This window comes from Volvox carteri (assembly GCF_000143455.1).
Source record: "Volvox carteri f. nagariensis unplaced genomic scaffold VOLCAscaffold_108, whole genome shotgun sequence".
In the NCBI taxonomy this organism is placed as follows: Eukaryota; Viridiplantae; Chlorophyta; class Chlorophyceae; order Chlamydomonadales; family Volvocaceae; genus Volvox; species Volvox carteri.
The window spans coordinates 119,720-133,030 of NW_003307651.1; the positions used below are offsets into that span (position 1 = coordinate 119,720).

At 56.6% G+C, this 13,311-nt stretch overlaps 2 protein-coding genes across 2 annotated transcripts; one reads left to right on the top strand and one right to left on the bottom strand.

Annotated features, from left to right (window-relative positions):
* Positions 1–6,145: 6,145 nt before the first annotated feature.
* VOLCADRAFT_70034 (DEAD/DEAH box helicase) lies at positions 6,146–9,101 on the bottom strand (the record flags this gene model as incomplete). The annotated part of the gene is made up of 6 exons (XM_002958836.1): positions 6,146–6,316; positions 6,674–6,920; positions 7,185–7,411; positions 7,813–7,969; positions 8,324–8,427; positions 8,967–9,101. Coding segments are annotated over 6 exons (1,041 nt in total), but the record flags the coding sequence as incomplete, so codon positions are not given.
* Positions 9,102–11,563: 2,462 nt separating this feature from the next.
* VOLCADRAFT_84678 (protein phosphatase 2A catalytic subunit) lies at positions 11,564–12,764 on the top strand (the record flags this gene model as incomplete). Its single annotated transcript, XM_002958821.1, has 5 exons — positions 11,564–11,868; positions 12,064–12,134; positions 12,233–12,266; positions 12,390–12,498; positions 12,656–12,764. Coding segments are annotated over exons 1-5 (495 nt in total), but the record flags the coding sequence as incomplete, so codon positions are not given.
* Between the last annotated feature and the right edge of the window lie 547 nt (positions 12,765–13,311).

A 13,311-nucleotide genomic window follows, 5' to 3' on the forward strand; every position in this document is an offset into this window, starting at 1 on the left:
GTGGGGATGTGGGACGTGTGTGGTGGGGGGAGCGCCGGTAAGGTAAGGTAGGGTAAGGGAGCGGGACGGGGCGGAGGGGGAAAGACGAACCACACATGATTGAAGCTGCTGCCAGGGCAAGAGTGTATGAAACGTAGAACTGACCGAAAGGCGTCCGTGAAGACCGCGACCTCGGGATGACGAAGTGAAGAAGATGTCGGAAAGACTACCTACCTAAGGCGCCAGGACTAAAAAAGCAGAAAAAAATAGTATTTGCAAGCCGTAAAAAAGTAGGTGTAGAAAAGTAGGTGTGAAGGCGGCGGAAAAGTAGTAAAACAGGGCGGAGGGGGGTGGGGATCATATACTTAAGTCGAAGAGAGAAGAGAGAAGAGAGAAGAGAGAAGAGAGAAGAGAGAAGAGAGAAGAGAGAAGAGAGAAGAGAGAAGAGAGAAGAGAGAAGAGAAAAGAGAAAAGAGAAAAGAGAGAAGAGAGAAGAGAGAAGAGAGAAGAGAGAAGAGAGAAGAGAGAAGAGAGAAGAGAGAAGAGAGAAGAGAGAACTGACGACGTGTCTATGGGGGAGGGATTCGGGGGTCGGGAAAGGGGGACGAGGAAGGGACGGGAGGGAGAGCGGGTGGGGCAGTGGCGGAGGAGGGGAACGGGCCTAAGGCGGAGAAGAAGGACGATGATGACGTCCGCGAGGTTCCTGGAGGGGCCCCCTCCCTACCCGGCTAGGGGGGCAGAGTGAGAGGACACGGCGGGAAGACAGAGTGAGAACACGACCAGCCCGCTGGTGGTGTAGCAGCACCAGCCAACAGGAATATAGCAGTAGCAGCAGCACAGCGGTGGCAACAGCAGCTTTAACGGTGTTTAAAAGGACGGGGCTCCACTCCCCTCCACAACACCTCTCCACTCAGCTTAAACACACACATCCTGCAGCGCCCCAACCTCCCTTCCCAACCACAATTCCCTTCCGGGGATGACCCCCCCCAATCCCCAACCCCCCAATCCCCAACCCCCCAACCCCCAACCCACCCTGGAGTCGTGCGCCAAGAGCTGCGGCTGTGAGAACACCATGCGCTCCACAAGCACCTCCACATCACCCACCGTCATCGTCATGTCGTACTCTGCTGCCGGCACCTCCGGCCCCACACCTTCCCCCTCCGCCTCCCCCTCCGCCTTTGCCCCCGGTGGTGGCGGCGGCGCCGGGAGACCGCCTGTAGCAGCAGCAGCAACAGCTTCCCCTGCTACAGCTGTTGGTCCCGCTTCCGGTGACATCCCTGCTACAGCTGCTAGGTCCCCGGGAGCTGTTGTTTGCCGCGCTGCTACTGCTGCCCCCTCCTCCCCTGCTGCTGCTACTGCCGCCATACTCATCTCCCCCGCCACCTGACTGACCCACTCCCCCAGCGCCCCCGGCCCCAGTCGGGAGCCTAATTTGGACCTCAGGGCCTCTGCCGGAGAGCCCGGGGAAGGGGCGGGCAGCTTGGACACGAACTGTGTGTGTGTATAGTGGGGGGAGGGGGAGGGGGTATACGGGCGGGGGGGCAGGGTATACGAGGACGAGGCGGCACAGGCACGTGGGGGGGGTGAGAGGGGCAGCGGGAGAAACCCCACGTAAGTGCGTGAGATGAGTGTGTGTGAGAGAGGGGGGTTAGATATCCGGGGGGGCGTCGGATGGAAGGTGAAGGAGGCGAAGATGTTGTTGGAAGATGTTGTTGTTGTTGGAGCTGCCGCGGCTGTGTTTCATCTCCGCCTCGGGTCCCTTACTACCCTACCCTATCTTGATAGCATCACTTCGGTTCACTACCTCTCGGTGGACCCCCATGTGGATGTGGATATGGATCAGGGAGGGGGACTTCGGGTTGGGGGCGAAATAAGTTCATTCGGCCGGCTGCAGCATCGCGGCTCTCGGCTGCTTAGGAGGTCTTTCCGGGCAGCAGCCCCTGGCCAGTGTCAGGACAAGGTCAGATAGATATTTGCAAAACCTTCCACAGTAAGATATACCCCCATCATATACGTGCTGCAGTACAGTGAACTAGTAACGAAGGACTACGAAGTCAAAGAAAAAAATCCGTACGTTCTTCCCGTACATGTAATACTTATCGCCATTGCCTTTCTTTCTCCTCCCGCGAAAAACAAAAAGACGCAAACATAGTGAACGCGGACCAGCCCGTTCCTACCTGCACCAATGCAGCAGCCAGGCTGGCATGGCGCCGAGCTCGGGCCACAGCAGCCTCCGAGGTGCTCTGATGCTTCACCGCACGCTTCCCGCCCTCCCCCTCCCCATCAACACGAAAATCTCCAGGGAGGCCGGTCCGCGGCATAGAGTCATTACTGGTGTGCAGAAAGTAGGAGGAGCCGCGCAGGAGAGTCCGCTGGCGGTGCTCGCCGGGGATGGACTTGGACCGTCCGGCGGATGGGCTACTGGAGGCGGCTTCAGATCTGCTGTTTCGGACATCATCGTCGATGATGGTATCCGAGTTGATGCTATCTTTGTTCAGTTTCGGTTCCTCATGCGATAATTCGGAATCATCGAGAGGAAGCTCGCTGGCTCCTTGATCGTTCTTTCTTGCATTTGCAGATCGCCTGATTTGGAGCGCCAAGCTCCATTTTTGAAGAGTCCCGATGCGGGTTCTGTCCGATTGCGGAGGACGGTGTTGAGGTAGACGCTGAAGTAGCTGTGTATCGACGATCCTTTGGGATAAGGTCGTTCCAAAAAGCTGACTTCGGCTGGCTTGAAGTGGAGAGCTTGACGAAGGGCAAAATGTTCTCCGCATGAGTAAGCAGTGCGCAAGCCTGGACGAACGCTTGTATAACTATCCAAGCTTTCAAGAACCTAGTTCATTCAGAAATGCACTACAGTATACCAGAACTCACGACTTGTCAAAGAAACGTTCTTTTACAGCGGAAGTATAAAAACATGCGCTAGCCGTCAAGTGACCAGAGACCGAATTATTTGATAAGGCGAGCTTACCCAAAGTACGGACCTCGGCTGCAGAAACTACCAAATCTTACCAGTCTCAGCCCTGTCATAAAAATTGTACCGCACGGCGCCAACCGTTGTACGCTGCACCTAAACACACCGTTTCAAATAGGGGGGTCCTTGTGAAGCAGCTGCCCGCGTTTCCAAAGCACGTATGGTGTTGGATTGTAAGGTGCCCAAGTACGTTTGCGAGGAAGAGAATGTGGCCAGGCTGGAGAGGAAAGTGCAGTGGCATATTGGAATGTGAGATTAGCGTAAGCGAGTTACAGGGCGTTTTATTGCACGGGCGAATTTTCGTGCAAATCTTTCACCGTAGCATCAGTCCTCAGTTCACTTCTTGGAACGAACATCAGCATAGGTGCAAGCCCTCTCGCTTGGAGGGATATGCAAACGAACATCCTGATAGGGGTAAACTCGCACGCTACCGAGCATTCAACCGAGCACATGCATGCTTAGTTGAATGGTGAGATGCGACCCCCCCTTCATTTCGTGCTCGGCAAGCCTGCCACCGCGTACCGGATATGTTGGCGATGTTACAGAACGCTGCACCTTGGTTTCTGTACGCATGGCGTACGTTGCTCGACCCCGCCGACCAAAACTACACGTGCCCAACTGAAGACATTCCCGGTGGTTGTGCAGCAGCTCTTGAGGCTGTTGCTGGCTGAAATCCATCATGAGCTGTTGCAACACGGCTAACGCGGGCACGTCCCTATGCACAGCAAATAGCTGTTCCAAGCCAACAGCGGCGTCCATGTCACCGACAACACTATAAACGTCTTATCTGTTCTTATGTTTAATTAAGTTTATGTATGTTATACTTTGCGCAACTTTGTAATTTGACTTTACTCTGAACAAGGTGCTGCATACAACTGCCTCTTCGCCAGCGCTGAAGGGGGGTCCTTGTGAAGCAGCTGCCCGCGTTTCCAAGGCACGTATGGTGTTGGATTGTAACGTGCCCAAGTACGTTTGCGAGGAAGAGAATGTGGCCAGGCTGGAGAGGAAAGTCCAGTGGCATATTGGAATGTGAGATTAGCGTAAGCGAGTTACAGGGCATTTGGCGCACGGGCGAATTTACGTGCATACCTTTCACCATAGCATCAGTCCTCAGTTCACTTCTTGGAACGAACATCAGCATAGGTTCAAGCCCTTTCACGTGGAGGGATATGCAAACAAACATCCTGATAGGGGTAAACTCGCACATGCATGCTTAGTTGAATGGTGAGATGCGACCCCCCCTTCATTTCGCGGCAAGCCAGCCACCGCGTACCAGATATGTTGGCGATGTCAAAGAGACACTGCACCTCGGTACCTGTGCGCAATGCGTACGCTGCTCGACCGCGCCGACCAAAACTACATGTTCCCATCTGAAGATAATCCCGGTGGTTCTTCAGCAGCTTTTGAGCTTGCTGCTGGCTCAAGTCCTTCCGTAGTTGCTGCAACACGGCTAACGCAGGCACGGCCGAATGCGCTGCGAAAAGCTGTTCCAAGCCCTCAGCGGCATCCATTTTACTTGCAAGGTTCTGAACGGCTTTCGCGATTCTTATCTTTACCTAATTCTGCGTTTCTTATTATTTATTTCGTAAGAGTGTAACTTGAGTTTAGTCGGAACAATGTGCATTATGCGCTGCGCTACCGAAAGCAGGCGCCTTATGGCTTGCACACAACTGCTTCTTCGCCGAACGCTTCATCTTCCCGCGGCAGTTTCACGAGCCCAGTGTTGCAAGCTACGACGTTGGCTTTCGGTGCTTTCAGTTACTGCAAAGCAGCCACGCAATAGTCCAGCCTGCATGCCGCGTGCGACTATGGCCAGCAAGACCACCTGCGCAATGCGCTGGCGCACCTCCAAGAAATTTATATACACTTGTACAGGCGCATTTTGCGAATCGCACGCGCGCATCTGCGCGGCAAAATTCGCTCCTGACTTTTTTGGGACGATGTACGAACTGTTTTCTCGCGAAGTACGACCGGACACATTTGTGCGAGGGGCTGCTTAACGACCACTCTTCAGACAACGAAGTAAACCAACCACACATTAACCAGCCTAATATGCTAGAACCAGCCCATGCTGTAACCAGCCTACCCCGTATGACCGCTCTACGACAGTACAGAGAACAAACTACCACTTCGCTAACTCACACCCCATCCCACCCTCCCCATCCCACGCACTAATCAGGACTGCAACTGTACGGCACGGCCCTTACCTGCTCCTCGACCACCTGCAACGGGGTCGTTCACTCCTCACCACATTCAAATCCCCCGCCAAATCACATTTTCCCCCTACCGCCCTTGACATGACGATGGCTGTCAGCACCCCGAGCCGCAAGGGCACCGTAACAAGGATGCCCAACTCTAAACCCAAAACAGCCCCCTCGGCCGCCTCCTCCTTCCAATTCAAACTCCAAACCCAGATCCAGATCCAGATTCAAGAGCCCTCCCCTCCCCCTTCCCTTTCCCCCACCCCTGATCCTTCTCAATCTTCCCCAAAGCATCTTTTTCTATCTTTTCTATCTTTTTTCTTCACTCTGTTTCCCGGCGAGCGCGACCCACCCCTGGAGGGCCCGCACTAAGACCACCCCCCGGATGCGCCTCCAGCTCCGCCGTCCCGTCTCGAAATAGCAACCGCCCCAGCTGCCGCCGCTTCATAGTGCTACCGCCGCCGCTACTGCCGTCATGCGGTGCGGAAACTACCTGGGCCCGGGCTGAGACCTCCGAGCCAGGGCCCACATGTGCATTACCAATCTGCTGGTCGCTGCTGTGGCGGTGATGATGGTGTGAGTCGTCATCGTCCGCCGCCGTGGCTGCGGCAGTAGCTGCAGCGGGCGACCTGGCGGCTGTAGCCACCGCCGTCGTGCGCGGCGGCTGTAGCGCCGATTCAAACACCGTCTGCCAGTAGCTGGCGTCGTGGCGGCGGTCCACAACCACGGGCTGTAGCGGCGGTAAGGAAGAGCCGTCGGCAGTAGCAGCAGCGGCGGCAGCAGCAGAGCCCGCTCCATCGCCGCGTTGCCGTACCACAGCTTGCGCAGCCACCCGCGGGGCCATGTAACTCCCAAACCTGACGGCGGCGCCAGCCGCCGGGTCGTCCAGCGCCATCACTCCCGTACGACGCCGGCGAACCCGGGCGGCGGAGCCGCCAGGCTCCGCCGCCGCCGCCGCCGCCGCGGCCCTAATCTCCGCCACCTTCGCCCTGGCTGCCGCCGCCATCTCCTCCAACCACACGGGCACGGGGCTCCCGGAGCGCCGCAGGCAGTCCAGAAGCCACGGCGCGGAGGGCCTGTTGGAGAGAGTGACGAGCGTAGTGGCGGCACCCGGTCGCCCCCCCCGGCCTGTACGACCAACCTGGTGCAAATACACACTCAACTGAGGGGACGGGGCGGTCAACGGGAAAAGAGGTAGGGAATCAAAAGTGAGACCCAAGAAAGGCGGGGGGGGGGAAATTTGAAACCGCAGGCTAGAGGACGGAGGGGAGTTTGTACGGTACTTTCAAACAAAACATAAACGCGGGCGACGACGCGCAGTTCATTCATACCGGAAGAAGAAAGACGCGGATGTCAAAACCGATGTCACACCGTTACAGAGTGTCTTAATAAGGCAATACTACTATAATCACCGAGGAGGATACCGTGCATGCATACCGTGCCGGAAAACACATGCTCTCTCCTCCCTCCCTCCCTCCTACCCCTTCCCCCTCCCCCCCAGCTCCGAAACCCAACTCACCGACGCCGGCACGTCGTAATTCACCACCAGGTCGACATCCGGAAAATTGAGCCCCCGCGACGCGAGAGCTGTGGCCACCAAGACAGATGTCACACCGAAACGAAAACATTGCATCGCCTCATCTCGTTGGGCCTGGGTCAGATCGCTGTGCAACATCGCCACGCTAATACCCCGCCCCGACAGGTACCTCGCCACCTCCTCAGCTCGAGTCAGGCTGCGAGTGAACACCACGGCGGGGCCCCCCGCACTCGGAGTGTACGACGGAAGTGTACGACAACCGAAACTATTGGAACTGAGATCCAATTTCAGGCTAGCTGGCTGCGGGCCCGGAGTACTGCTGTTGATAGACGTGGTTTTTGGAGTAGGGCGAACGGCAGTAGCGGCGGCGGGAGAACCAGTGGCGGATACGACACCACGTTGCGCTCGTACTGTCGTACTACTTGTCGTACTATTGGTAGTAGTAGAAGGGGAAGAAGAGCGAAAAGAAGTGTTTGATACGACACCAGAAGACGCCCCGGGAGCCAGCAACTCCAGCAGGCGCCCAAGCTTCTGCTCGTCCGAAACCAGCTCCACGTGCTGTCGTACAACGCCGCTGGTTCCGCTGCCGTCGCCAACTGCTATCGTTAACGCATCTCGCAGCAGCTCCGACGCCGCCTCCGCCAGGGGGGTGTGCTCCCGGAGCTGAGAGGCCGCCACCAGGGCGGTTTGGCGGGCAGTTGGGAGACCGGGCTGGGACAGCTGGAAAGTGCGTGTGTGTGTGTGTTTTGTGGGATGGGGAGTCGATTGGGGAAACGAGGGAGTCGTTTTCGGGGGGGGGGAAAGGGCGGGGCCGCGGGGTAAACAAAAAGGGAATACCGTTGGTAGGGGAGGGGGAAAAGATGAACAACGAGCGAGTTAAGGTGATGCCAAGGAAAGACTGCTGCGGCAGAGGGGAGGGGGGGTAACCACCGAAACCCCGGGAGGGGGGGCGGTGGCACGTTCTTGTGTGTTTTCGCCGTACACTCAATAATAATAACAGAGCCTGGGTAATAATTCCACAACAAGTGGCTCTTCCCCCCGCCAGCCCCGGATACAGAAAACAAGCACGCACACACGCACATACACAGACATGCAGCATGCGGCTTCATCCATCCACTCACCAGTCGCCGCAGATCCGGCCACATGCCCAAGTCCATGAGCCGGTCCGCCTCATCAACCACCAACACACCCAGACGGTTGAGCCGTACAGCCCGCCGTTGCTCCACCAACTGAAGTAACCGACCGGGAGTTGCAACCAGCAGATCCACACCGCCCGCGCTGCGACGATATCTGAGAGCCGGGAAAGGTCGTTGGGGTCGTTAGGGTCGTTGGGAAATCATCCTGAAATTAGGAAACGAAGTGATCAGGAAGAGGTAAAGGTCTGCATGTATGTATGTCCATATGTGTGCCCCCACTCAGGGTTCCACCCCCCCTACACACTCTCAAACACACGCCCCCACCCGTCCCACTATTTAGGGTTTTACCCCGTACTTGTACTATACACCTGGAAGCAAGTGGTCTTCCCCGCACTTCCCACGCCCATTTCCCCCGACATACAAAACACACTTCCAACTAAACGCACACACACACATATATACATGCATACCTACGTACATACATATACGCCCTCACCTGCCCCGGATGGCGAGCACCTGATCCGCCAGGGATACCCCACCGTGAACCGCCAGGGCCTTGAGGTGAGTGCCACGGAGCAATAACTGTACGTCAGAAAACACCTGCGTGGCGTACGACAGAGCAGTCGTACATTCGTACATTCGTGAGGGTATCCGTCGGCCAGTTGCAATCCATATGCTCTCAACCACGGCGGGAGGAAGGAAGGGTGTCGTGCACATGCTGTAGGACGCAGGGAAAGACGGGATGCCCGCCGACAAACGGACAGACAGACGAACAGATTACTTCACAGCTTGCGAAGTCGCCTGAAGTCGAACGGCAGTAGCAGCGAGCTCGCCCTGTAAGAGTCCCCTTTGTGTTCTCTCCCCCCCCACCTATCTAGAAAATGGCCACCCCCACCTTCTTCCCCCCCACCCGCCCCCGACCCCCCTCCCTCAATCCTAGATGTTCCAAACCCCTCAATCGCCTCACCCATTCTTTTCCCCAAACGCACATTCATACATGCATACATACATACAAAACAAGCATATATACTTACATAATACAAACACATACAGCCATTGGCATACAATGACTGAGGGAGTTGTAAAAAATATACATAATACAAACACATACATACATACATACATACACACACACCTACCTGTTCCGCCAGTTCCCTAGTGGGCACCAGCACCAGGGCCTCCGGGGAGGCGCAGTTCTTGGAGCCCTGCACTCTGTTGCGGGTCATCAGGGCGGCCAGCACAGGGAGCAGGTAGGCCAGGGTCTTGCCGCTGCCGGGGCAGGAGACCGCCAGCACGTCACGACCTGTGTTTTACCCCGCTCCCCGGGGGTGTTTGGGGGTTCGGGGGGGGGGGGAGGTTGCACAATGAAAAAGGTAATGAAAAAGGGAGGCTGAAAATAAGTTTTGGGGAAGGAGGAAAACCATACGGTGATAATGATGGTAATGGAAGAATCAAATAGAGTCAACTGCTGTAATGACGTACAAAGCCGGGGAAGGGGAAGGGGTCCGCCCGGGGAAGGGCAGGCAGGCAGGAAGATACTCGTGGGTGCGGTTTGGGCGGGGGGAGGGGGGAGGGGGGGTAACACGGACCACTGCCGTGTGAGTGTGTATGGGGTGGGGGGCCCGGGGGGTTTGGGGGCCAAAGGAACCACTTAGGGTATCATAGGTGAAGGGCATAGACCCAAATCCCAACCAACCAACGACATAACCGACCAACCAACTAACCTTCCATCATGGCAGGTATCACGTGACTCTGAATGGGGGTGGGCCGGCCCAGGCGAAACGCCGCCGCCGCGTTTCGGAGCAACGCCTTGGGCATTTTCCGGGCGTTTCTATAAGAAGGTGGTGGGGAGGAAGAAGGCCCGTGGGTCAACAAGTCATTGTACGACAGCAGCGGCGGCGGCGGCGCGCGCCCCGTAACTGTCACTGGCAGGTCGCCGTACGCTGCTGCGACCCATGGGTCATCGTCAGAGAAAAGCGGCGGCGGCGCTGATGTTTTGTAAGCTGGCGGTGATAACGGTTCCGTCTGGTGCTTCGACACCGCGCTGCTACTGCTACTGCCACCTCTACCTGTGATGCTGCTACTGCGAATCTGTCCCGCCGTCTGTCGGTCCGCGTCTCTCGTTTTGTCAACCTGATGCGAGTGCAGCGATCGAGATTGCGGCTGCGGCAGTAGCAGCATCCTTGACCTGCTAGGGATGCTACCACTGTTGCTACTGCTGCTACTATTGTTGATAATGCTAATAATACTGCTACTGCCACCTGCGATGTTCCTACTGCTGCTGGTGGCAGTAGTATTAGCAGCAGTCTTAGCAGCACCAGCGGGTGGTGGCCTGGCGGGTAAGGGACGGGGGAGAGAGGCTGCCCTGGACGAGCTACCCGGCCCCGGCCCCGCCTCCTCTTCTTCCTCCTGCCGCTGCTGCTGCTGCAGCGGCAGCTGTTGATGTTGGCTAATAATCTGCGGGCGCAATACATAGTCCTCATCGCGCTGTATCCTGCCGCTACTGTCCTCATGGAGGCTGCCGCCGCCGCTGCTACAGCTGCTGCTGGCGGCCGCGTCGACGGCAGTGGCAGTAGCGACAGCACCTTCGCCGCCGTGTTGGTTCGCCCGGCCCGGCGGCCGCGACGCATCAGCGGCGGTAGGCTGCGGCCCGCCACTCCCGCCGCCGTCGACCTCTTCCCTTTGGTGTTGATGCTGCTGCTGCTCGTGGTGTTGCTGTAGATGGTGACGGCGCTGGAAGAGCGGCGCGTCAGCTGCCGTACGCTCGTCCTCCAAGCGCTCATGATTGAGGTGTTGCATTTGAACAAGGAGGTCTTCCTCGTTGGGTTCCGGAGCTAGGAATGCGGAGATGGAGTCGCTTCTGGCCGCGAGGTCGGGGTTGGCGGCGGCGGCAGCCGCCGCTCGCCGCTTGGGTACGGCACATTCGGTTTTAAGCGGCCAGGACGGCTTTGATAAAACCAAGGGCGCTAGCCAAGAAGACGCGGAGACGGCCGGGGATACGATGTCGGGCTTATGGGACGAGGGGTTTGCGGATGCGTTTGCACCAAGGGGATGGTGATGATGATAACAATGCCGGTGTGATGTAGGATGAGGTGGTGTCGGGGGCCCAGGCAATTGCGGCCAGCCCGCCGATACCACCCGCCAGGGGCCAGGCACTGTCGAGGATGGGGCTGCGGGGCGTTGCGGAGTAGTTGTATGGCTGCTAGCGATTTGGGTGGCGCAGCTTTTCATGTGATTTTGCTTGTTCCTGTGTACAAGGCAAGGCATGGGACGCATTACTCAACAAGAAGGACGGCGAAATGACCTGAATGTGCATATCATGCGGCATAAAAAAGACTCACAGTGGGAAAGGTCAGAGGTCCGCCTGAACATCTTCAAGATGAGCCGCCGTTGGCAACACCGAGCTGAGGGACTTGCAGAAATGCAAGGAAGTTCTTGCCAGTTTCCAGCGCAATTGGTGCAACAGAGTTTGCAGATACTTGCGTGGCAAACGCGGGCTAAATCTTGGTGCTATGTGAAAAGATTGAAGGCTATTCGCCCCACCCTTTGCATCCCGCTAGGCTTTTACATGCGAAAATGGCACAACACCTGATAAACTTGAGCAAAATTAACAACACAACACGCTTAAAGCTCAAGCCGCTCCACAGAGTACGACTTCCCGTGCGCCTCTGGAAAACCAGGAAAGTAACCCGGTAAGAAGCTTGATCGGATGATCAACCATTTGCATCTCATAAAACAGAAATATGAACAGCCGTCACAAGTGTGGCTCAGTGTGATATACAAAAGTTGAACCGTTTGTTTGCAAGTTGCCATACGCGCATAACCTACCGCTCCCAGCTGGCCCTGGGGGCCCTTTAGGAGGTTGCGCCATGGCCACGGGCCCGCCCGAAAACCCATTTGGAGACCTTGATAGCCATATACAAAAATTGCTCAAGTGCGAGCCGCTTCCAGAGGCTGATGTGAAGGCTCTGTGCGAGAAGGCGAAGGAGATTTTGGCGGAGGAATCAAATGTGCAACCAGTGCGCTGCCCTGTTACGGTCTGTAAGTCCGGGGGTCTGGGATGGCCTCGGCCGCGCGCGAAAGCCCGCAACCCCTGTCATTAATGTGTTACCCCGTGGCCATGCACGTTTCTTGCATTTCTTTGTACGTTAATTCTTTGGCTGTTCAGTTGTCGGTATGCTTAGTCGATCGTAGTCCGCGCCGCATGTGAGCCCACGCCTCACGCATCGTCCGCAGGCGGGGACATCCATGGCCAATTCAATGACCTGGTAGAACTTTTTCGCATCGGGGGTGATAGCCCTAACACGGTAAGAGTCAGCCGCGCAAATGGCTCGCTGCACCTGCTCCTTTATGCGTTCTCCGTTGAGTGCCAGGTTGTACATAACTTTGTGCTTGTTGTGCGCAGAACTACCTCTTCATGGGCGACTACGTCGATCGCGGTAGGACTCGGTTGGCATCTATCGCTGGGGTTGTGACAGCTCCCAAACGGCAAAATGCAAAATGCAAACCTTTACGCAAAATGGATTCTTTGATTCTGCATGCTTCGACTCCATGCTTTGCAGGCTACCACAGCGTGGAGACGGTGTCGTTGTTGGTTGCCTTGAAAGTGCGCTTCCGAGACAGGATTACTATTTTGAGAGGAAACCACGAGAGCCGACAAATCACACAAGTGTAAGCACAACAAGCAGCGTGATTCACTACGCAAAATTTTGCCTGACACCCGATGCGCTGCTGGTCCATGCGCCACATCCCGGACCGCACGGCCCAGGCGAAACTTGCTTCAAACCAGTCTCGTCTTCACCGTGCTGTGTGTACGCCACCATTGCAGGTACGGCTTTTACGATGAGTGCCTTCGGAAGTACGGGTCGGCGGAGGTTTGGAAAGCCTTCACCGACTTGTTCGACTACTTGCCGCTGACGGGGCTCGTGGAGGGCAAGGTGGGTACGGCGGTACGGCGGTGAGGTAGGGGAGTTTGCGGCGGGGAATGGGATTACCTGGGCAAATACTACCTGAGGCTCCATCGTACGACAGGTCTCTCCACCATCATGCGGGTCCTTCCTCCGAACAGAGAAACCCTAAGTTCCGTACACATACACACAAGTGGGAGGGGGCTCCGGGGGGGTTTTGGAGGGGGGCCCTTGTTTTGGACAGTTCATAGCCCTTGTTTTGTGTGGCTCTGGTATCGTGGCCCGGTTGATGGTGCAATCGCCTTCCGCTGTGCGTATGTATGTGTGTATGTATGTATGTATGTAAGTATATGTGTGTGTTTTCCCCGGGTACAGGCACCCGCCGCCACTTCTGTGGTAAAGTTTTCAAATACAAGTACCCCGGGATCCCTGTTTATTCTCCCTGACCCTGTCTACCACTGTGCAGTACCTTGCCGTACTGCAGTACTTCACCTCATCCCCGTGTACCTGCATGTCAGTGGATCGGCAGTGTTCAGAGATGCCCCACATCCATCAATATCCCCTTCTCCACTGCATT